This window comes from Cyclopterus lumpus, chromosome 5 (assembly GCF_009769545.1).
Source record: "Cyclopterus lumpus isolate fCycLum1 chromosome 5, fCycLum1.pri, whole genome shotgun sequence".
In the NCBI taxonomy this organism is placed as follows: domain Eukaryota; kingdom Metazoa; phylum Chordata; class Actinopteri; order Perciformes; family Cyclopteridae; genus Cyclopterus; species Cyclopterus lumpus.
This window is the reverse complement of record NC_046970.1, coordinates 18,166,652-18,189,830: the sequence shown is the minus strand read 5'-3', so window position 1 is coordinate 18,189,830 and position 23,179 is coordinate 18,166,652. Positions and strand designations below refer to the sequence as shown.

The 23,179-nt window shown below is 40.0% G+C and overlaps 3 protein-coding genes across 5 annotated transcripts in view; 2 read left to right on the top strand and 1 right to left on the bottom strand.

Annotated features, from left to right (window-relative positions):
- The first annotated feature begins 2,180 nt into the window (after nucleotides 1-2,180).
- On the top strand, nucleotides 2,181-7,880 carry alas1 (aminolevulinate, delta-, synthase 1). 2 transcript variants are annotated; one of them, XM_034532852.1, is made up of 12 exons: nucleotides 2,181-2,371; nucleotides 2,970-3,051; nucleotides 3,570-3,818; nucleotides 4,012-4,194; nucleotides 4,305-4,448; nucleotides 4,672-4,891; nucleotides 5,429-5,613; nucleotides 5,743-5,922; nucleotides 6,096-6,260; nucleotides 6,793-7,061; nucleotides 7,177-7,339; nucleotides 7,556-7,880. In XM_034532852.1, the coding sequence occupies exons 3-12, from the start codon at nucleotides 3,599-3,601 to the stop codon at nucleotides 7,714-7,716; spliced, it is 1,890 nt and encodes a 629-aa protein (XP_034388743.1). In that variant the 5' UTR covers nucleotides 2,181-2,371; nucleotides 2,970-3,051; nucleotides 3,570-3,598; the 3' UTR covers nucleotides 7,717-7,880. The 2 variants fall into 2 exon arrangements, with proteins under 2 accessions (XP_034388743.1, XP_034388742.1); XM_034532851.1 differs by lacking the exon at nucleotides 2,970-3,051 and having other exon boundaries at nucleotides 2,182-2,371.
- A 12,737-nt stretch (nucleotides 7,881-20,617) lies between these two features.
- poc1a (POC1 centriolar protein A) overlaps nucleotides 20,618-23,179 on the top strand; it is a 33,892-nt gene continuing 31,330 nt past the window's right edge. The window contains exon 1 of one of the 2 annotated variants that reach the window (XM_034533247.1): nucleotides 20,618-21,001. In XM_034533247.1, the coding sequence (XP_034389138.1) occupies nucleotides 20,987-21,001 (15 nt within the window). In that variant the 5' untranslated portion in view covers nucleotides 20,618-20,986. The remainder of the gene's footprint in view (nucleotides 21,002-23,179) is intronic. The other variant, XM_034533246.1, reaches the window with a different exon arrangement.
- Nucleotides 22,428-23,165, bottom strand: b9d2 (B9 domain containing 2). Its single transcript, XM_034533248.1, has one exon. It carries the CDS (start codon nucleotides 23,025-23,027, stop codon nucleotides 22,500-22,502), a length of 528 nt encoding a protein of 175 aa, XP_034389139.1. The 5' UTR covers nucleotides 23,028-23,165; the 3' UTR covers nucleotides 22,428-22,499.

Here is a 23,179-nt window from a genome sequence, read left to right as displayed (position 1 = left end):
CATAGCACTTTCAGTAAGTCAGCTTTATTAACACAATCATATTAGAGTGTCCCATCTAATATGGGTGGGCGTAATGGACACAATATTTTGTTTGTTTTGTTTGTTTTGATTTATTGGCACAAATGGTCTCTCTAGATAAGTGCAGAGAAACAGAGGACACGAGAGACAAGGACTTCAAAATAAAACAGGAAACACGACACAACACTACAGATCCTGACAATCCCATTATTCAGTTTTTAATTAATGTAAGATCATTTTAATGTTATAGTTTGTCAATGTGGAGAAATATCTACAATTGCAGTATCAGCAGAAATAATGTTTATTTTGACTCAGGGCCCCTCTTCAAGACAGGTCATGGACCCTCCATAGGGCACTTATAATGTTGTAAAAATTAGTACTTTAGAAATGCATATTTCCACATTGACTGCAAATAAAGATTTAGTATAGATTCATCTTTAGTCTCTATCAAATCCAAAACAATCATTTAACTTGGGTCTCAAGGGTGAACTTCAAGATTCCCTCATAATCACTAGGGCACCTGCCTTCGCCTGAGGTGGCATCTTTTCAAACCTCTGGTTTTATCTGACCACCAGTCCAAAAATACTGTATTCAACCATTTGGAACCAATTATGTTTGGAAATTAATTAATTGTTTATAAAAAATACATTTTTACTTATTTTTTTATTTTTGACTAAGTGAAAACAAAATGGCAATTCAGGCAAGAGCAGTCAAACTGCCCAACAACATTCAGGAAGTAATGAGACTAATACATCTTATTTTTTTTCAGTGTCTCATGTGGGGTGCATACAAGACTCGCCCACCATATCTATTGTGCCTTTTGTGGTTGGAGTTGTATCCTCTGAAGTGTGTGTTCTACAGATAGACCGGATGTGCATCTGGCTGCTGAAAGCAAGATTGGGCGGTCTGCTGTATTTGTGGTTGAGAGATCAAAAGCAAGGAGCATTCAGAGTAAAAATCATAATTTCAAAATGTTACTTGAGTTAAAAGTCTATCCATTATACCTGTCATTAGTATGTTCATATGTAAAAAAAGAAAGTAAATACAATCAACCCTGCATGTAGATGTTCTGTATTCTATTATGCTGAATTTATCTCTATCTGTATCTCTGTTAGATAACAAAAGAAAAGAAAAAAAGATCAACCTGCTCAAGCCTACAACCTCCCTTATGGATGTCACATTTAAAAACAGGAAGTCCAGCGGGTAAAACGTTGCAACAAAACCTAAATAGATCTCTAGGGGGCAGCAATTCACCGTGCATTTGCTGAGAAGCTAATATTAAGAAGAAGATACCACAGAAATACATTTTATAGATGAAGTTGCCAAAGTTATTTGCTTCTTTAATTAAAAAGACAATTTGGAGACACCTTTTTTACAGGTGTGAGATTCAAATTGGTCAATTGGTATTGTCTTTGTTCATATTTATGTTTTATTTGGTCCCCACCAACTGTATCTATAAGGGTAGACCACAAGTGAAAATAGAACTATAGAACAAATGTAACAAAAACTGAAAGGTAGGAGTTATGCAAGGTTGTTAACTGGTAGGTTACCTAATAAACAGGCAACTGGGTGCATACTGTTTGAGTTCAACTTCAGTTATTGTCCTATTATTCAAATGTTTATGACACAATGTAGGTGTAAACTTCCCGTTTAGTTCCTCTATTCCTCACACAAGCAAACAGCAGATCAACACACTTCAAGAACCAGCAATGTCTCTTTTTCATCACCAGAGGTCACATGTGCACAGAACATCGGTCAATGCCGCCACATCAACTAGTCCGTGTAATTCTTGAGCTGAAGTAATACATTGATGTCATGTATGTAAATTCAAAAATAAGACATACAACACTTGAAGGAGCAGTTTGAGATGGCACTGTTGACATAAAAATTCTAAAAATCTGCAGTCCTTGGAAAATGACAATTCTATCCATAAACTAACACTAATAATGATGTGTTTAGTATAAGAAACCAAACATACCAAGTATATGTATAACTTCAAACATCTACAGAAAGAAATACCACGTAAAATACCCTGCGAGGTGAGAGTTTGATCACATGCATGAGTCACACAGCTGATTGACTGGAATGACCTTTTGACGTACTCTAGACTACTAGATCTCGCGAGACTGCCGCGTGGTATCCGCCATAGCCCAAGCTCTTATAAGCACTCGCACAAGCACGTCCTTTTCGTTCGTCCTCAGTGCAGGATAACGAAGCTGTCTTCTTTGCATCGTCTCCTAAAACCAGGCGTTTTAGTCCGAGTCTAACACTAGATCCGCTCCGCTGCTGTCACCCTGTCCACTACGCGACTGTTGAAGAGGATTACGTCATTAAAGCGTGAAGTTTTTACGAGGTAAGTTTCTTATTTGCCACTCATCATCTTGACTTCTGGATGTAGCTTCTTAGCTAATGTTAGACGCCTAGCTAACGTTACACTCGGGTCAACCGGAGAGGGTCACGAGCGGCTGATGTTGACGCTTAGTCCATGTTACATTAAATACGGTGTATAAAAACGCTATAACCGCAACCGAATATTGTTATTGTAACGTGAGAGACAGACGAGTCGTGACTCCTGCTCTCTTAATGTGTCATAACGTGCAACAGGAAACGTTTTGCGAGTCAGCGCGTATGACCCCTTCAATGGGCTCGCGGACACCTGGAAACCGTGCAGTGTTTGTACATCTGTCCAGCTCAGTGATAGTAAGATGTGTCCATGCCAGTGTGTATATCTGACCGGTATACGGTGCAAGGGAGGACACCGGGAATTAGGTTACAAAGGTTGGCGGAAGAATGCAGTTTGTCACTGTTACTTACACCAGTGAAGACTCCTCGGCGTGTACGAGTCAACACACGGAAAGAGATCCAAATCATCGAGATATTTTTGGCAATTTATTGCTTTTCAAAGGTTAAATTTGGTTGGCGTTTTTACTGGCTCGTATCTCTTTCCCTAGAACTTCAAGTGGACGGGGAAAAAAGTATGGGAGTGATTACTCTGTCGAGGAATGTAGAGAGGGTTATGACACAGGCATATACGTAAGACATGTCCCTTTTTTACGCAATGGGACTTTTTTTTTGGTACATGTTTTAATGGTCTGATCAGACACTTGTTGCAGTGACACTGAACGTTCATTAGTCCTTCCCTCCTTTCCTAAAATATTTCCCTTTCGAATAGTTTTTGCCTGATAACATTTGACCCCAGAGACATTTGTTCTGGGCTCCAAAAAATAACGTTCAAAACCCAAATGGCAACATCTCTCCTCGGCAATAAAATGACAGCTCTAATAATCATGTTCTGAATACTTTCATAGGGAACTATTTTTCGACTAAAGCACTACAGCGGTCTTCCTTGCACAGAGAGAGAAGAACCTGTTAACTTAAACATGCACATATTATTGAGTATATTTTAGTAAATTAGACCAACACTGTGTGTATTGATTTCAGGTAAATAAGAGGTTTCTTGTGTGTACTTTGCCTTCAAGCAAACACCCTTCTAAACATGTTTGTGCAGTACATAGGAGTATCTGAACTGAAGTTTCAACTGTCTCCTTTAGATCCCTGCACAAGAGTCACCACTGCTGACATGGATGTGATTGTGCGGCGCTGTCCATTCCTGGCTCGTGTGCCTCAGGCCTTCTTCCAGCAGTCCAAAACGTCCATGATTGTGTACGCCCAGCGATGCCCCCTCATGATGGAGCTGGCTGCTAAACCTATGGCTCCATCAATGGCTCGGGCCCTCTGCTCCTCCTCCTCCTCCTCCTCCTCCTCCCACCAGAAGACTCAGGACATCATGTCTGCTGAAGGTGAGGGGGGCACAGGAGGAGTAGATCCAGATGTTTAGCCTAATTAATGCGGTAGTTACATGATATTACCTACATACTACTAACTATCCCAGTTGATGCGACGAGTGACTGAATCATTGCGGTTTATGGCATTGTTTAAAGGTTCTTAATGAGGATCTATCTAAAGTTTAAAACCTCTTTTGTCCACCTGCAGGCCTTAAACAGGAAGCGGAGCCCAAGCTGCCAGGTGGCCACTCTATGCTGTCCTCAGGCCAGGCGGTGGCCTCCAAATGCCCTTTTCTGGCTGCTGAGATGGGCCAAAAGAACAGCAGTGTGGTCCGCCAGGTCAGCATGGAGTTCCAAGAGGATGTCCAGGAAGTCCGCACAGTCAAGAAAGGTAAGGCTTGTTAAGAAATGGATTAGGGTTTTGATGAGACTGATTTGGCCCATCTTTTTGTTCATATGTTTATACCATTTTCTTTGTGTCCTCTCTTGACCATTTTGCAGAAGTGTCCCCTGCCCAGCTGAAGCCGTCCCTGGCCAGCACCATTAAGGGCAGCGGAGGGGAGAAAACTAATCTATTGAAGACTCTCCTGAAACAGAGACCGAAAAGCGTCTCCCACTTGCTGCAGGACAACTTGCCAGGCAGTTGTAAGTTTTATTTGGGTACTTGGATAACCTATTCATGTGGACAAGTATCAATACAGTACTGCACAGTTGTTAAGCTACAACATTGTCCTCCGACATGATCATACGAGCAACAATTTCACTCTTGTGTGTAGTTTAGGTGAGCTAAGACTTTCGTCATGTTTTGCTTCATCCGTCACAATGCAAGCCACATTAAGCAAGTGTTTGCCTTCCTGTTCTGTTGCAGTGTCCCGCTACCAATACGATGAGTTTTTCGAGAAGAAGATAGAAGAGAAGAAGAGTGACCACACATATCGTGTGTTCAAGACTGTGAACCGCCTGGCCAACGAGTTCCCCATGGCCGACGACTTCACTGGCTCTTTGGAGCAAAAGAGGGACGTGTCCGTTTGGTGCAGCAACGACTACCTGGGCATGAGTCGACACCCACGGGTGGTGCAGTCCATCATGTGAGTGTGTGTGTGTGTGTGTGTGTGTGTGTGTGTGTGTGTGTGTGTGTGTGTGTGTGTGTGCTTGTGTAGTGTAGGAAAACTAATTCAGTCCTTTTGGGGGTAGATGTGTTTACATATAATGAGACAAATATTTGTCTTGGCTGTTTACGTCTCCTGTGTGCGCTTTAGTTGGAGAGAGGCACAAAAACGAGTCACGCCACATCATTATTGAAATCAACCTGACACCTGGGTGTTCCTGCACATTGTTTATGTGGGCGTTAGTTTGCTATAGTTTAAACCTCACGGGGCCCTAATGAGGTGGGACGTTTTTTTTCTCCTGTTTGAGCTTGCCCAGCGTATCCCCTGTGCAGCGGTAACACCTTGAAACAAGGTGTCACTTACCCTTCTGCTTAATTATTTACATCTTTCCAATTATTGTAGTCTTGTTCCTCCTTAAATGTCCGTCTGGTGTATAAATGTGTCACATGCTTTAAAAAAAAAAAAAAACTGGACAGGATAAAACTTTTCTTTTTGTCGGTCTTTCTCTGTTTCTAGGGATACTTTACAAAAGCATGGGTCTGGGGCAGGAGGCACCAGGAGCATTGCTGGGACCAGTAAGTTCCATGTGGAACTTGAACTGGAACTGGCTGACCTTCACAAGAAGGACGCTGCACTGCTCTTCACCTCATGCTTTGTCGCCAATGACTCCACCCTCTTCACCCTTGCCAAGATGCTACCTGGTACACAATAATAATAAAAATATGTTACCAATAAATCCATTGTTTATGTCTGTTTATATGTTAGTCATGAATAAATGTGTGATGCAAACTCTCATTCTCACTTTCTCTCTTTCTTCTGAACTATTTTAGGCTGTGAGATCTACTCTGATGCGGGCAACCACGCCTCAATGATCATGGGCATCAAGAACAGTGGTGTTAAGAAATTCATTTTCCGCCACAATGACGTCGCCAATCTCCGAGAGGTTCTCCAGAAGGGAGACCCCAACAAACCGAAGATCGTGGCCTTTGAGACTGTCCATTCCATGGATGGTTAGTTTGGGATTTATTTATTTTAAAACGTTACACATTGGCTTGCACAAGAACATCTTTAATTAAAAAAGGCTAGCAACGTGAATGTAGTTTATAATGTGGAGTCAGACTAAAAATACCTATTTTGTGGCTGTACTTTGGCTAATGGCTCAACTTCTCTCTCTGGAACACAGGCGCCGTGTGTCCGCTGGAGGAGATGTGCGACTTGGCCCACGAGTTTGGTGCCATCACCTTCGTAGACGAGGTTCACGCTGTGGGCCTGTACGGCGCCAGAGGAGGGGGCATTGGAGAAAGGGATGGCGTCATGCACAAGATGGATATCATCTCTGGGACATTAGGTCAGCATGTAATCTCTTGTAAAACAAAATACTGACGTTGTTCTAACTCAGCAATAAGCATTTAGATTTTTGAAGTCATGCCAACATGTTATTGAGCCATTAATTGTGTGTAAATGTTCCCGTATCTATTAATTTTAATTTTTTAATCGCTGTTTTCAATTCTGTTGTGATGCTCCGGATCAGGCCTCATCTGTGTCACAAAGTAGGCCAGAGGGCATAAAGAAGCCAGAGCAGCTCTGTTGTTGCTAGGAGACGGTGGGCTCTTGTAGCGCTCTTATTGAATTACTCCCTGCATCTGTGTGTCGCTGTCAAGCTGAGGGGACAATTATTTCTAACGGAGAGCTTTTCAGCCCGTGTTCTCCTGCAGCTGCCATTTCAAAGTGATCTATTTTGTGAGATTACAGTGGATGTTGCATCACCCACTAAGCCTAATGTTGTGACTTTTTATTAAAGAAGGCTAAATGATGTCCCTGAAGCTGAAGCAACAACCTAGATTAAAGAATAACCCCCAATGTGTCGTGTCCTCTTCCAGGCAAGGCTTTCGGCTGTGTGGGCGGCTACATCGCGAGCACCGCTTCACTGGTGGACACGGTGCGTTCCTACGCTGCGGGTTTCATCTTCACCACCTCTCTGCCACCGATGCTTTTACACGGAGCCAGGAACTCCATCCAGGTTCTTAAAGGGGAGGAGGGCCGCACTCTGAGACGTAAACACCAGCGCAACGTCAAGCTGCTCAGACAAATGCTGATGGACTCTGGGCTGCCGGTGGTTCACTGCCCCAGCCACATCATCCCAGTCCGGGTAATTTATCATTTAAATACAAACAACAACAAAAACACACAAAGTAGTCCTCAGTATGTCTCCAATACAGCTCCATTCTAATCACCATTTGTGTCCCTTTTTGTTATTTTTTTAGGTATCCAATGCAGAGAAAAACACAGAGGTGTCTGACCTCATGATGAGTCGCCACAACATCTACGTCCAGGCCATCAACTATCCCACCGTTGCCAGGGGCGAGGAGCTCCTCCGTATCGCCCCAACCCCTCACCACACCCCTGAGATGATGAAATACTTTGTTGGTAAGAGCATATAGTAATCTTGTGAATGTATTGAAGTTAAAATGTAAATTCACCCTGTTGGACATGACACTTGGCCTCATTTAAGTGAATGTATAATTAGTTTCAGTCAAAATGCTCAACTTAGTTCTTCGGTTGTCTGCATTTAATCGGTAAGCATGTGCGAACTGACTGTAGCTTCCTCTCATTAATGATCATTACCTTGTTTTCCCTCCACAGAGAAGCTGGTGCACACATGGAAGGAGGTGGGCTTAGGACTGAAGCCCCAATCCTCAGCAGAGTGCACCTTCTGCCAGCAGCCGCTGCACTTTGAGGTGATGAGCGACCGTGAAAAGTCTTACTTCAGCGGCCTCAGCCACCTCATCTCAGCCTGCGCATAACACTACTGCCGGCTAGAGAGGGCACATACATACTCAACACCCATTCCTCTTATCACTGTCATAGAATGTATTATCTTTGATAAGTCCTTCTACACATATGATTTAATATATTCTATGTTCAGATGTTCTATATGCTCAGAATAAAATACGAGATGGAAAGAAAACCTATGTTTGTGTCTTTTTTTTTGAGGGGGGGGGGGATTTATACAGATGATGATTTGATAGGGAACACATGAATAAAAAGAAGATGCACTTCCGTACATATAAAACCTCTGACTACATTTTATTATCCACTTTTTGCGTGTGCAATTGGTGTCCTACAGGACAGGTAAATAAAAGTAATTATGATGCGTGTTCAGATTGTCGTACTGCTGACAACCATAATAAATACACAATCTGAAATGGGTGAATGATATAACGGAACAGATCGTGTTCAATGGGTAAATTGGGTGAGCTGACATCTTAAGTAACATTTGATCCCCTGCTTCTGCCGTTCAAAACAACGTATCAACGTGTCAAAACAATGTGTCTCGCTCAGCTAATCAAAAGACTGAATCTTTGGGTTGTACTGATGGCGCTCTTAGTATCCTTATGATTTCTGCTCCACTGGCTGACTCGTGCTTGCGATAAATGTAGACATTGAATGTTTTCCCGCTTGGTACCAATAAACCCCTGGAACAAACTTTCTGCCATTTGTATCTATTTAGGAGTACAATTCAGAGTGCTTTACTTAAAGAATAAGAAATATGGAGACCATTTGCAAAAGTGACGAACCACAAAAGGACATTCACGTACAATTTAAAACGATCATTAAAGAGCCAGCAGATTAGAACATTAAAACCAGCTATAATGGATTAACACAAGTATAAAATCTAAGAATAAAAGTTACTATGCAGTGGAAAAAATACTTAATCTTTTTAAAAGCAGCGTCAAACAAGTCATCAGCCTTGATCATTAGAGTCACAGCGCACCTGCAGAGTTTCTTCCAGATGTACGATGAACACTGAACGTTGTTCCTCTGTGATTTGATTGTGGGGAAAGGAAGCAGAAGAGTCCCAGACAGCCTGAGTGGTCTGGATGATTCATAATGTAGCAGCAGATCAGAAATGTATTTTGGCCTTAAACCATTCTGACAGACAGGAAGCCGATGTAAAGACTTTAGAACTGACGATTTGTGACGCACTTTCTTTGGTCTTAGTGAGGACTCGAGCGGCAGCGTTGTGACTCAGCTGCAGCTCTGTGGTCGATATTTTTCGGGACACATGTAAAGACACTGTTACAGTCGTCAAATCTACAGAAGATGAAGGCATCAACACATCTTTCTTTCCAAATCCTGAGACATAAGAATGATTTGTAAAAGATCTGAGGTCCCAGTGTACACATGAAACCCTGTAAATTCAGACGGAGATGACATAATTGTTGCTGTGAAACTCGAGGCGACCCAGATTCACAAAATACAAGCAGTCAAATTGGTTCAAAAGCATAAAAAAACACACATCCGCAAGATCCACATAAGCCTCGGAGGCCGTCATGGATGGCTCATGTTCGCTGTGTTTGCAGAGCGGAGATGAAAACACCTTTGTCAGCCTCACAGACAGTTCTTAGGGAACCATTTGGATCAGTCTCTTATCTCTCCTCTCTTAATCCATGTGTCCTCTAATTGAAACCTGATGGATAAATGTGAGGACGCCTGGGGCTGAAAGCTTCAGGTTACTTCTGCTGCTCTTCATCGTAAAAGGTGTACACACTTATTTGTCAGTGCTGACAACTTAGTTGGTACATTTTGTGATTTTCTGGTCAGCACCCATCAAACTCCAGCCAGTTCTTTTGAAGTGGATTCATGTGAGTCAACTTTGCTGTAGTCACAATCTTGCATTGACAGTTCATTCATTTTGACAGTTCAGGTTTTGTAAAAGCCACGGTTGTGTCATAAGAGGCAGAACTGCTCTGAAAATGGAAGTGAGACATATTTTCAGCTGTTTCACAGGACTGATAGCCACTGCTTCCCCTTTTGAGCTGGCTTCTCATTCAATTTGATCCATTAACAAGGTCATCACACACACACACAAACATTTAGGTGGTTTCAGCACTGCATAAGCATGTTGGGAAAAAGATTATTTCTTAATTAACTATACATATATCATTTCTATTTAATCTCTGGAATATGGGGTATAGAAAAGTTGACGTTTTAATGAAACTAAAAAGGAACAGCTTTTTTATTTGAAATAAGTTAAATGTTGTGTTCAGCCAGATATAAAGCATGCCAATATTAGTCTATTTGATTGTTTCTCTACTCAATCTGTCATAGTGGATCAATAAGTGCAGCTGAAAGAGAGCACAAGATTGTTTATAATAAGAAAAAATAGGAAAAGAAAATATAAATGCGTAAGTGGATATTGGCCCAATGTGGCTTGACTGTGCAGTATATAAAAAATATAAAATGTTAAATAAACATAATACATATACATACATATTACAGTTGTGTTTAGAGTTTCATTTTAACACATCAAAGAAAAACAAACGTGTATAGTGTCACTTTGACATACCAGAGTCTCTAAACTCTATTAATGGGATGACCTCCATTCTTCAAGATAAGAAAGAATGTTGAGCTGTCTGACATGTTTGTCTGGAATAGTTGGGTTGAGATTTATTGTTTATTTACATGAAACCATTCAGTGAGCCCTCATCACCTGTATGGAAGCACTTGCATCCATTAGGTTTCTCCCCCCATTTATTCAGCTTTTACCTTTAATTTGTCTTTTGTGTGTGGACATAAACCATTTTATGTCCATGCAAAGCACATGAGTTGATCATCAGCTGTTCACAGCCTAATTGCATAAAGCACACTTGTTATTTGTGAACAATGCTGTCGATTGATGGTAATTGGTTTAATTGATCTGCAATGTTACAGCACCATTGTCACTGTTTTGCTCAGATGATTCACAAAATGTTTGTGTTTTTGTGAGACTGTGAGGGAACGAGAGATCTTCAGTTTCTGAGAAACTGAACCACAGTGAGGACTTGTTGGTTTAGTTTATACAGAAGTTAGCTTGCTGAAAAGGTCACAATGGCAACTATACACATAAGAACGACCGCCGCTCTGACAATCCTGCTGATTTAATAATACATTCATTTATATAGCACCTTTAAAAACAGGGTTTACAAAGTGCTCTACATAGAAGCAAGGTAAAAACATCAATACAAGTAAACATTTCAGAAAATACATGAGGCAAAGGAGACAATGCCATATAGGCAATGAACACAATAGAAAAATAGAAAATTACAAATACAAAATAAAGCAGAACAGACAAACTAAAATAGGGGAACCAAAGAACTACATAAAAGGACGACATCTTGGAGGTAATAATAATGTCTGCACTCCCGTATTATTTATATGGAGTAAACATCAAAATGCTGTTCAAAAGAATGTTAACTGAGAATTAAATTTCGACCAAATAACCATGGTTAGATGAGCCTAATCACATATTTCCAACAAATGTTAAACTGCATCAATACAACACGTTTATTTCTTCACGTATGGAGATATGAATAAAACAAAGTCATACCTACATCCACAAAGGATTGGCTGTGAAGTTTAATATATGATTAAGCCTTTATTTATCAAACCTGTTTACATTGCTTTGATTAAAAAGCACAACAAATATTCCTATCTGCCAATAAGCCCTTTTCACAGCAGCCATTTCTACACGTCACTGCAGCGTGAACACATGTGTAGTTAGTTATGGTTCTGTTGCATTAAGGTGGGCCTGGGCGCTGGTGTTGTGCAGGCTGGCTCACTGGAAAGGCTGTAACACACTCAACTCAATGATTACTTTTATAAAATACACATGTGTTAACACTGCTATGACATGAACAAATGGCTTCTGTAAAAAAAACATCCGAAAGGGAAGACTTCATTTTTCCAACCCCAGGAGTTTGCGTCTCACTGGTTTCCTCAACAACATGCCAATGGGATTATTGCAGAAAATAAACTTGTTCTGTTCAGATAATCTTCATAAATCAACAGCACTTTCCTCTTTGAGGTTTGTGTGCAATCGGCGGACGTAACAAGCTTTCCCTTCGGGCTATATTCCAAGTACGAGGCTGTGAAGGCAAACTAGTTGGTGCACGATGTCTAGTCTCATTTAGCCGTTTGTTACCAGCCATTTTTTTGTAAGACACGTAGAAAGCTTCAAAATTCACCAATGGGTATATATTTTATATTGTAGATTTAAAATCTCTTGAGCTTGTGGTAACACTGACCTTCATTCAGGTATCTGATCAAAAATCCATAACAAAAAAAATAAACATTTACTTTGACATTTCTAAATTTTAGGATTAATTCCTGCCACTCTCTTTTTACAGGTCTTTAGTTTTAGTCAGCTTGTGTCAATCACCAGTTTGATAGCTACACACACACACTTTGATTTACAAATAATTAGTGCACCACAAATCTGGAAACAAATGTATAACAGTTTTTCCTCCGGTTTCCATTAATATATTGTAGCCTGCAGCAAAACACCCGGAGCAGGAAACCGTCTGTAGACGTGTATAACACACACACACACACACACACACACACACACGCACATACACACACACACACACACACACACACGCACATAAACGCACACAATAATGGTTTGTTCTCATGAAATCTCTGACTGTAACGTTGTCATCGCGTTTCTGTATCGCTGATTAAAATTATTAAATTCCTTAAACATTCCTCTGTGATTTCAGGGAGAGACCCTTGTTGCAGCTGGGTTTTGAAAACAATACATCCCTTATTAGGTTTGCAGCGTCATCCATCGACATTCATTTTGTTTGAAATGAGACATGATCATTTCATCCCTCTGTGTTCCACTGGCTTTCGGAGAATTAGAATAGATAGAGGTTTTGCTTTACTAAGTTCAGCGCCCTTTGATCTACATAGTTTAAAGATTGACACGTTGTTCAGAGAAGCAGAACTTCTCCAACAAAGTCCACTCAAAAAGAAACGTCGCAGCACCAGCTGAGACGTTTCTGCTTTCCGTGATTCAAAGAAAAACTTCTGAGACATTGTCAAAATGTCTGTGGCTGCAGTTTTAATACAATAGTCAGAGGATTTATATAAATAGTTATTTGAATTGTCGTTATCATTTTTTGGTTGTCTTTGACACTGAGCTCATTATCTTGCAGCTGCCATCAGGGTCCAGGAAACTGCAGGTCCTTGGAGCCTCAAGGAATGTGACCATGTGACTGTTTCACGGTTTTGGCTCATCTAAAAGGTGCTTGAGTCTGCATGAATTGCGTGCAATCATATGCATAGAAAGATAACTTAAGGCTATGTCAGGCCTGTGCTGGGACAAACACAATGAGTTAATGGGAATCCTCTGCAGCAGTTATTGAACTGCATATTGCATTCAAATTTGTGGAGGCCCAGTGTGTCACATTGTATTTATTTACAGTACAAAAATCTATCTACACTTCAAAGGACTCAGTATTGCTCACTGATTGAGTTCATGATGGTGACATGCACAGTTTAAGAAGTATCAGTAATATAATGCATTAAAGACTATGGAAGCCCATACTGTCCCTTTGCATTGATAACTCACCATAAAATTCATTTATAATGAGAGATTCCCATTATTATTTACAGATCAACTGAATAAACCCATTATGAGATTATCAGGGTTTACCAAATCACCAATAAGATGAATCACGAGGAAGTAAACCATGGGTCTCAAACTCGCGGCCTGCGTGCCAATTGCGGCCTGTAGGCCGCGAGTTTGTGGCCCCCTACTTGACATCAAAGTTTAGTGTTAGTGCGGCCCGCACGTTTTTCTCACACGCACGATTTTCGGACACTTTCATTTGATTGAAGTCCGCAAAACCCCCCTCCGGAGAACGGCCGGTCCCGTGCTGTGATCCCAAATGGCCCATGGACTGAGCTTTTCTTGTTGACGTTCACACAGGAGCTGAAGTTACAAGGCAGCTTGTCAGCGCTGCTATGACAACGTCAGAGCATTCTCCACACAACTTGTGCTATAGAAAGCCAAGCTCTCTCAGACAAACCTGTTTAACTGTTCATGTTCTGCAGAGCCCTTCATGTTCTGAATTGTTATTAATAAAGATTGAGAAGATTAGATCAGTTGTAGTTTTTTTTAAATACTTGATGCGGCCCAGCCTCACCCAGACTCTACCGCCAGCGGCCCCCAGGTAAATTGAGTTTGAGACCCCCAGTAACTTTATCAAATTCACATTGACTACTTTGTGTAGTAAAGGTTAAAAAGGCTGCTTTAAGTCACACTGCATCACTAGATGACTCCTCCCCTGTACATGTATTTACATTGACCACCAAGGACAAGCCGTTATTGCACAATTCCGCCAGTTATGGTGAAAAAGAGGCATGTCTGTTCTTGCACCATTGCGGCAAAAAAGGGGGAAAAAAAATCCCAAGGGAACCACAATAAAAACTTCCTGTATCCGTGGAAGTAGGAAGTAGTCTAAAAAAAAAGTGCCATGACTTTCTAAACAAATCCCTCCAGAGTTTGATTTAGGTCCAGTACGTTATTTTGTGTTTCTAGATAATTGATTTATTGTGCAGCGGGCAGTTTTACTCCTCAAAGAGTAGAGAGAAAACCCCCATTAAGGACAAAATATATGCAGATATTAATATTGTGTTTGTTTTTTGACCGGACAAAATGCTTTTCATGGTTATGTGGTTCATTGCTTGATAACAAAGTGTTGAACAACTAATCTATCTTGCCAACTAATCTACTTATTCTCATTTTATATTGTTGTTTTAATCTTTAATCCAGTTTGCTATTACACAACCAGTTCCTTTTTCAGGAATTGCAGTATTACTGAGTAACCACTTGCATTCTTTATTGGGTGCAACATTCACAACTGTTGATTGTTTACTGTGAGTATTTTTATGGCTGTAGAAGTTTCCTCTTTGGCTTTCTGGAGCATGAAATCATACAGGAATGAAACTGTGCGGCCTCCAAAACAATCCCCACCCTGACCGGATGGTTGAAAGAATAAAGGACAATTACTGTATGTCTCGCACACACTCACACTCTCCAGTTTGTTGAAATAAATTCTCTGTTTTCGAGAGCAATCCGCATTATGAAGCAGGATAAATACAACACCGTTTGTCTTTGGGGTCATTCATTTGAAAGAAATAATATTCTATAATGTTTTATTTAAAAGATCCACAATTAACTATCAATTTCTGAGGAATATCCTGGAAAGAGCTTTGTAATTTGGTTCTAATTATAGAGACATTACTATGTTCTCTATAAGAACAGCTTGATTCAAAGCATAGTAAGTAATCATCATGCATTTGGTGTTGGAAATTTAAATATGTATATGTGGATTTTTATGCTCGTATGTCAACCAATTTTCAAGATTATGGAATTATTCACAAATCACAGACCCATTGGAGCTGAATATTGGAAGCAGTGCATGAGGACTTTGAAGTGGTGGATCACATTGACCTTGCAGCATTCTCATGGACATAGACGTGACTGGCGGATGTCCAGACTCAAGCTGGAAATTCCTCTCCGGCCTCTCGTGTCCCTGCAACCCTGGTGAGGGACACCTACAAGGTTACAGATCAGAACTGTATCAACAGTGAAAGGGAAAGCACTTTTTGTTATGATATTTTAAGTATAAAAGTGGTCCTCATAAGTCAAGAATATACATGTTAATGAATCCTTGTTATTTTTTCTCATGACAACAGTGATAGCGAAGAAGTATTCTTGCAAAGATTATCAGTATCTCGCCTAAATGTTGGAACACGTGGTGTCTGTTGCAACCTTCGCTCTACTAAAACCAGACTTTACCCACACCCGTCTGAAGCAACACCAGGAACACGGATGTGTAAAGGTAACATATACCGTGCCTAGATGCCTCTGTCCGTAACAGAGGATGTCACCAGGAACTTTACACCACTTAGACCCTAATAAACCTCCCTGTTCAGTTTCTTTCTCATTTAGATTGTCGAACAAAAGATAATTGAACAAAAAAATATTCCAACTTTTAAAAACTATAAAAAGTCAATGGAATTTGGAGTTCCAGGAAATGAAACATGTAACTCTTCACTGCACTCTTAAACCTGTACGGGTGGGTCATTTTTAAAGTCGAGGCCTCAATCCCACAATACAGAACACCGGTAAACTAAGAGCAGCTGACTTTCTCAGCTGGAGATATTTATGTGTTTCTGTAGTGATTTGATGTTTTCAGTGAGAGAGAGAAAGAGCATGGCTGTGTTTACAGTAAGTATGCATGTGCGTGAGACCCAAACCTGATAAAAGGAAAACATCCACAGAGTCACAGAGGTCACTTCCTTTCTTCTCTGCAGCAACACGCCATTCTTTTTTTCTTTGTTTCTTTATTTGTAGTGAATAAGCAAGTGATAAAGAACTTTCAATAAACACTTTTGTACACGCACCAGAACACTATAATAGCCCAAGATAGCTGCATTCATTTTATTTCACAATCAATGTAAAAACCTGCTCGGTCTCCTTATGGTGTACTTGATACATGATCTGTGTGAACAATCTGTGTGATAAGTCTTCACAAATTGCAGTCATTACTTGTTCCTTATAACTGGGCGTGTTTCTCCACACTGCCCACTTCTTTCCAAGTCATGCAGGGAAACGGATACTATTTATCAAAAGACACTGAACCTTTCACCTGATAAGTGGCATTGAACAGTTGGGGGGTGGGGGGATTATTCACTTCTATTTTCAATAGGGATTTACATTTTCTTAGTATCAATCACTTAATTTCCTTATCGTTATCTTGGTTGGTGTTTAATTTCACAGCGTCACATGGTCATGCACAAATACAAGGATGTCGGCAGGAAAGTCCAGATGTTTTCTCCACTCCTTCGCAGTAGAAGTAATGATGAATACATTCTTCCTCGCTGCAGCAGGAAGAGCACAGTGCAACCTTTGAACTCTGGTCAGTTGCAGCTCTGGGAATAAGACCAGAACCATAACTCATATTTTGCTAATTGATTTTAATTTCATTGATTTCATTAAAATGTTGAATGCAAATTTACCATTCACTTTCTAATCGCTGTTGTAAAATAAATACATGTAGCGTCAAAGCCAACAACTAGTTTTACATTTACATTGGATGTTGTCCTGTTTAAATAAGCCTTCAATGGCTTCAGATCTTATTTTCTAACTCCATCCAAAAGCCAGTGCATTGACCTGCATGAGGACAGCACTAATTAAAATCAATACAAGTGGAATTGAATGCGTCAGGCTCACTTCCTCAAACTTGGCATGATATGTTTTAAGATGACAATATCACAGTAGAAGTCAAGGCAGCTGAAAACAGAAGTGCACACGCAAAAAAGAAGCAGGATGATTTCCGTTGCTCTCCCGTGACACTGTTGGCTGTAACCACAACCCTATTATGTTTGAAACTGTTCCTCAAACCCAGTAATGTTCTTCACTAGAGCATAATTGCACCTAAATGAATAACGCCTTAATAAACACACTTCAAAAATAATAGCTCTTTCTTAAGTGCGTTGGTAGTAAGCAACATTTTTGTTTTCGACTCTGCAACCACAGGTAGAGAAAACATAGTCAACGGTCAAATGCATTTAGCAAATATAACTATGTGTGTCTGATTAGATAGAGAACATGTACTTATATATTTCCAAAAAGTCCCATCTCTATTGTATTTGACAACCACCGAGGCAAAGCATAATGTAACTGACAGCAACACAATTATGCAATTATGTGTACGCAGTCATAAGCTGTTCAGCGGCTCTCGGAGTTTTTCACATTTCCTCATTCCTGATCGATATAGGTGTTTCACTAGTTCATCATTATTGTGATGGCAGCCTTGCCTGACACTGGAATGTTTCCAACTCAGATCTATTTGGACAAAAATCGATTGTGAGTTACAAAAGAGCCAAATTATAATATATCAAACTGCTTCCAATAATATATTATTTATGAGGCCATGTCTGTCAGGTGTATGAGGTTTTGTTTGAATAACATCATCTGCTGAAGGCTTTACACATATCCCCATGTAAATAAAGAACTCTTTGAGTATTTTATTAACTTTGTAAATAATAATTATTCTCACTCTCCCTAACAGAGAATTACTTTGTACTTACCTATTTGTTATTTATTCAGGAAGAATATAAACCAAGAAACTCTTTCATATCCCAACTCTAGCATGTTGTCAGCAGTCGACATTTACATGACACACATGGTTCACACTGATTATTGCAAAGCGATATAAGTTGGTTTCTATATATAAGTGATATAAGTCACTTTCTATTATCAGACACATTACTTCATTCTTATAAGGACTTTAACTGTAGCACAAAGATAAATCCTACAATCACAAATACAGATAATGTACTTAAATGTATGTATATATAGAGAGATAATTATTTGGTACTGTACTTCCTTATCGTAGTCACATGACATGGACTCGATTCAGACTTGACTTTATCGGCAGTGACTCCTAACTTGACTTAGACTTGAGCCTTTTGACTTGAAAATGCTTGATACCTTCCCCGAAGACCAAAGATGACACATTTCCTGGATCCTTTTCTTTATCCTTATCCAACTGTCCATTTACAGCTATGCATCAGTAGTTGTTGTTGTGAAAATGATTACAGTTAATCAGTCTGTTTTTTTTAACTTCCTCCTTCCTTTTCCTGATCATCAACTGGAAAAAATGATCAGATGTATTCCCGTCACAATTGTCATGTTCTTAATGGGTTAATTTACACTGCAGTGCATAGAAAGGGTGCAGTGTTTTTAGAATTACTGTAACTTGGCAAGGGAATAACCCTTTCTATGCACTGCAGTGTTAATAACCCCATGGGTGTGCCTTATGGAGAATGCATACTTAACTAAGGGAGGCTGGCAGAAGAATAAATGTGCTTCTTCATGAAAGCTATTTGAATTAATTAAAACTAAGCGCTGTTTTTTATTAAATTACAGTATGTTGGGGGAATTCTTGGCACTCCTATTGGGTTAAACAAAAATGTCCGTCTTCAGTGTGCAACAAACAGGTTTGATTTTGACTCACACATAATGTGGTTTGTAAAATAAAGTAAATATCTTTAAAAAGGAAACATTAAGCTTAACAAAAGCCTGACCTGAAAAGGTTGAGTAGGTTTTGAAAATATGTTTGAATAACAGCATCTGCTAAAAGCTTTGCATGTATCTCCAAGCAAATATCAAAGTTATTTGAAAATATCATTATCTTTATAAATAACTGGCTCAGGTGAAAAGGAGCCAGTTCATGGGAATACATCCTAAAACAGAAATATGACTACATGGTGTGTAAAGTATATGAAAACAAGATAATTATAACCAGTCCGATGAGTTAACAAAGGAAACCTATGCAAGTAATTGTGGTATGGATTGTTGGCTGTGACACAGCAACCATCCACTTGAATTGGCTCTTGTGTTACCAGGTGAAAAGGAGACAGTTTATGGGAATACATCCTAAAACAGAAATATGACTACATGGTGTGTAAAGTATATGAAAACAAGATAATTATAACCAGTCCGATGAGTTAACAAAGGAAACCTATGCAAGTAATTGTGGTATGGATTGTTGGCTGTGACACAGCAACCATCCACTTGAATTGGCTCTTGTGTTACCAGGTGAAAAGGAGACAGTTTATGGGAATACATCCAAAGGCAGAAATATGACTACATGGAGTGTAAAGTATATGAAAACAAGATAATTATAACCAGTCCGATGAGGTAACAAAGGAAACCTATGAAAGTGTTTGTGGTATGGATTGTTGGCTATGTAACATAACAACCATCCACTTGAAATGGTCTGCAATGGATTTAATTAATGAAGGGATTTGAGTTGACATTGAATAGGACAACAAAGTGAATTATATAATGACTTAATCATCCTTGAAATAACATACTATAATACTTAAATCAGTTTGTGTCTGACTATGCCGTTTTTGCTTAGTCTTTCCACCTGCAGTGCTTATCTCATTCTGTGTTATGACATGTTTTGACTTCTAATGGAACATATCAAATAAAACAAACAATATTACATGGCAGATAAAGTGGCCTGATTCAACCATTACTTAGTGAGGGTAACTATGGTGACAACACGATATACCTTTGCACAGGTGATGCACAAGGCTTTATTATCAACCAGGAAGACCATAAAAGTGCCTCGAGGCCCGAAACCTCAAGGCTTAAAAGTATTTCATCTGGTTTGTGCTAGTTAATTAAACATTTAAGGGTATGCAACATTAAAGCACATTTTGAACTTCCACAATAAAGGTCTTGCAGTGGGTCTTGCTTTATGACCATGATCTTAAGGACAGATAGCTGTAGTATTAGTCATGCATTCAATGGTACCAAAGTAAACGTAAAGAAGAGTTTGCAACATGTATTAATGGTATCAAAATAGTACACATTATGAAGCATGTCTACTTTCAGTGTTATATTATTGTTATTAATGCATTAATACATAAGAAGCATTTAAATGTTGCTTGGTCAGGGAAATCCATTTCTAACTGCTTTAAGTGCATAATATGTTTTTTTTTAAAAACAAGCACTACTAAATGGCTGTCAGATAAAAGTATTAGAGTTAAAAAGTCCAATATTTCCCTAAGATATGTTGTGGTGTGGAAGTAAAGGGGAATAAAATGGAATTGAAGTGCTTCATATGTTATGTTAACAGTCTGGCTGATAGCTACAGCCCTTCACATATTTTCTTATTACATGAAATTCAATTCAAGACCATTTTCATATATTTCCAAAGACCTGATGAATTAATATGTTATACAACTCAACGCTCCACTTCCGTGATACAACCTGAATGGTAGATTTCTAACAGTGCTACACTGCTGCCACCTAGCGGTGATGCTGCGTCACCACAACTATAAATTACAGTTTTCAGTCAAATATCTACTCAGATTAATATCATCATACACTGTGAATCGCTCACATTCGTCATATTTCTACCATAGTACTCTCTGACATCGAGGTTTTAATTGTACACATAAACGTTATCAACGGTAGCTTTACTACTTTCCCTTTAAGAAATCCGACTACACGCTCAGCGCCCAATCGCGGCGCGTAAACTGAATCTTGTTGTTGTCAGCAACAACCGGCTAATACAGTTGTGCGCTAGCAGGAGACAACCGAAGAGCTAGCAGCATATTTTGCTTGTGTCTCGTTCGCCGCCACATAGAAGAAGACTTTACGGTAGCAAGTCGTCGCGTTCACCGGCTGTTCGTCTCCTCGCTATATGAGGAAAGATGACTTCTTCCCTGGTGAGTGCACGTTAAGTTAGCTGGGTGGTTGCGCGCTGAAGTTGGCTTCTCGTTTGTAGCTTCACACTCGCTGTTTACAAGTTAAAAGTCGATAGCAGAGATTAAGAGATGTTTGTGTATATGATATGGGATTTACCCAAGTATCTATTTGTGACTAGGCTTAATCACAAACGAGGGTATTTGTACCACTGTTGTGATGATACCTGGCGGAAATGTGTCGTAAAGTTATTTCTGACACTGGGCTCTGTGATCAATATACTGATGGTCCAAATTAATTAATTAAGTAATTAATGAACGGGAATTATGTTTGAATTATTTCATCAGGAAATGCAGTGCTTTGCAAGTCTGTTCAGTTAAACGGCACATATATCTAGTACCAACACAACAACAACAACATACATGTGTATCATACCACTGTGGCAACACATAAGTAGATGTATGTGTGTTACACTTTTTAAGTGAATTACTATGCTGCCACTCGTGTAATACACACATCACATAGTCTGTATGTTAAATAATACTACTTAGAGTGTAATCCCATGTATGCCACTTAGGTGTCATATTAAAGTTGTAATTCCATGTGATACAGTGTCTTCCTCTGAAAAGTAATTTTGCTTTTGTAGCAGACACACACCCATAGTTTGTTGATGTAGGATGGAGGGGAATTATTAAAAACGTGCATGGTGCTGCATAGAGTAGTGAAGATGGAGTTGGTATTTATGTTGAAAGCGTGGTTTCATAAAGTACTTTTTTTGCCCATTCCCAATGCCTGGATGCACATGAAATGATCCCTGCTAAACTATCAGCACAAATGTTGAGCATATTATTGAGCTTGCCTATGTAGATGACATTTGCAACCCTTGTTAAAGACATTCAGCAGCTTGAATCAATTTGTCAGACATGTTTGGACAACTACAATGCACTTTTGTTCACAAAACACCCCGAATCACAACATAACTCATCTAAAACTCCAGTTGTATGGATTCGTAGCCTATCAAGGTAATAATTCACCCACTTTGGCTGCCTCATAACAAGAGGTTTTCTTGTGGATGGCAATCAAGGATACAAAAAGGAAGTTACAGTATATATGAGTTATGTAGTGTGATTTGTTGCTGGGGCCCAGGACTTTTTTTTTCTTTTTGACTAGACAATTTGAATATTTCGTTTTAAATACATGTTAAGAACATTCTAGTTAACAATGTAGGACGAAGATAAATATAAATATGATCCATAATTGAGAATGATCTGGTTACTCTCCACCAGATACTACAACCATTGCTAATCCCAGCTAACATTGGGCGAGAGGAGATAATGATATATCAACAAAGAAGTTTATTTACACAAATCCAGCGTATTAACGCTAGATTAGCTATGTAATAAAATAAACACCAACGCAATTTAGAAAAAGTAATATAAAACACTTTAATAAAAACATAAATCCATCTGCACATTCTAACATCCATCCCAACTCCCCAAGGTCTTATTATATTTCACAGCGTTAACTCTCGACGCCATATTTGTCAAAGTGTCTCATGACGATGCCGAGCTCCAGTTCCACTGTCCCCATGGCCTCGGTGTGCAGTCGGTATCTGTCCGCCCCGCTGTACACGAGGTCCGGGCTGCGGAGCTGCGGTCCTCCGCCGACAAACATTTGCGCCAGCTGCTCTTGCCAGGAGCCGAGCGGCCTCCAGGTCACGCAGTGTATCCGGTGATGTCCCGGACTGGACGGGACGTGGCAGTACCCGTAACCGTACAGCTGGCAGCGCCCGAAAGAGTCCTGGTGCCACACCTGGAAGTGCAGCTTCGGCCAGCCGTGGAGTCCCTTAGTCGCGTAGTGCAGATCGATCGGGTGACTCCAGTACGCCACTTCTCCCGTTTGGGGGACATCCACCTGGGTCTGACCCTCCTTCAGTCCGGACAGAAGACGCCATGCTCCTCCCGTGTGTACTCCCCATTTGCAAAATAGACTGCTCTGCGGGAAACCAGTGGCCCCAACGATCTGGCCTATAATGTGGAGCTCTGCCATGTTGCCAATGTGCCCGTAGACAAAAATATATCCAGCACCGACGGCCCTTTCTCGTGGATTTCTAGTCCTAGTTTAGTCGCTAGTTTAACGGCTAGCAGAGGCTAGCGCCACAGCTCTCGTCTCCTTGGTAACTGAGCCTGGACTACCGCTTT

Excerpts from the sequence above, each read along its gene's own strand:
- alas1 (XM_034532852.1), top strand. The coding sequence starts at position 3,599 with ATGGATGTGATTGTGCGGCGCTGTCCATTCCTGGCTCGTGTGCCTCAG. Across the intron at positions 4,449-4,671 it reads GGACAACTTGCCAGGCAGTT|TGTCCCGCTACCAATACGAT; the intron begins GTAAGTTTTATT and ends GTTCTGTTGCAG. Across the intron at positions 4,892-5,428 it reads CGGGTGGTGCAGTCCATCAT|GGATACTTTACAAAAGCATG; the intron begins GTGAGTGTGTGT and ends CTCTGTTTCTAG.
- b9d2 (XM_034533248.1), bottom strand. The coding sequence starts at position 23,027 with ATGGCAGAGCTCCACATTATAGGCCAGATCGTTGGGGCCACTGGTTTC.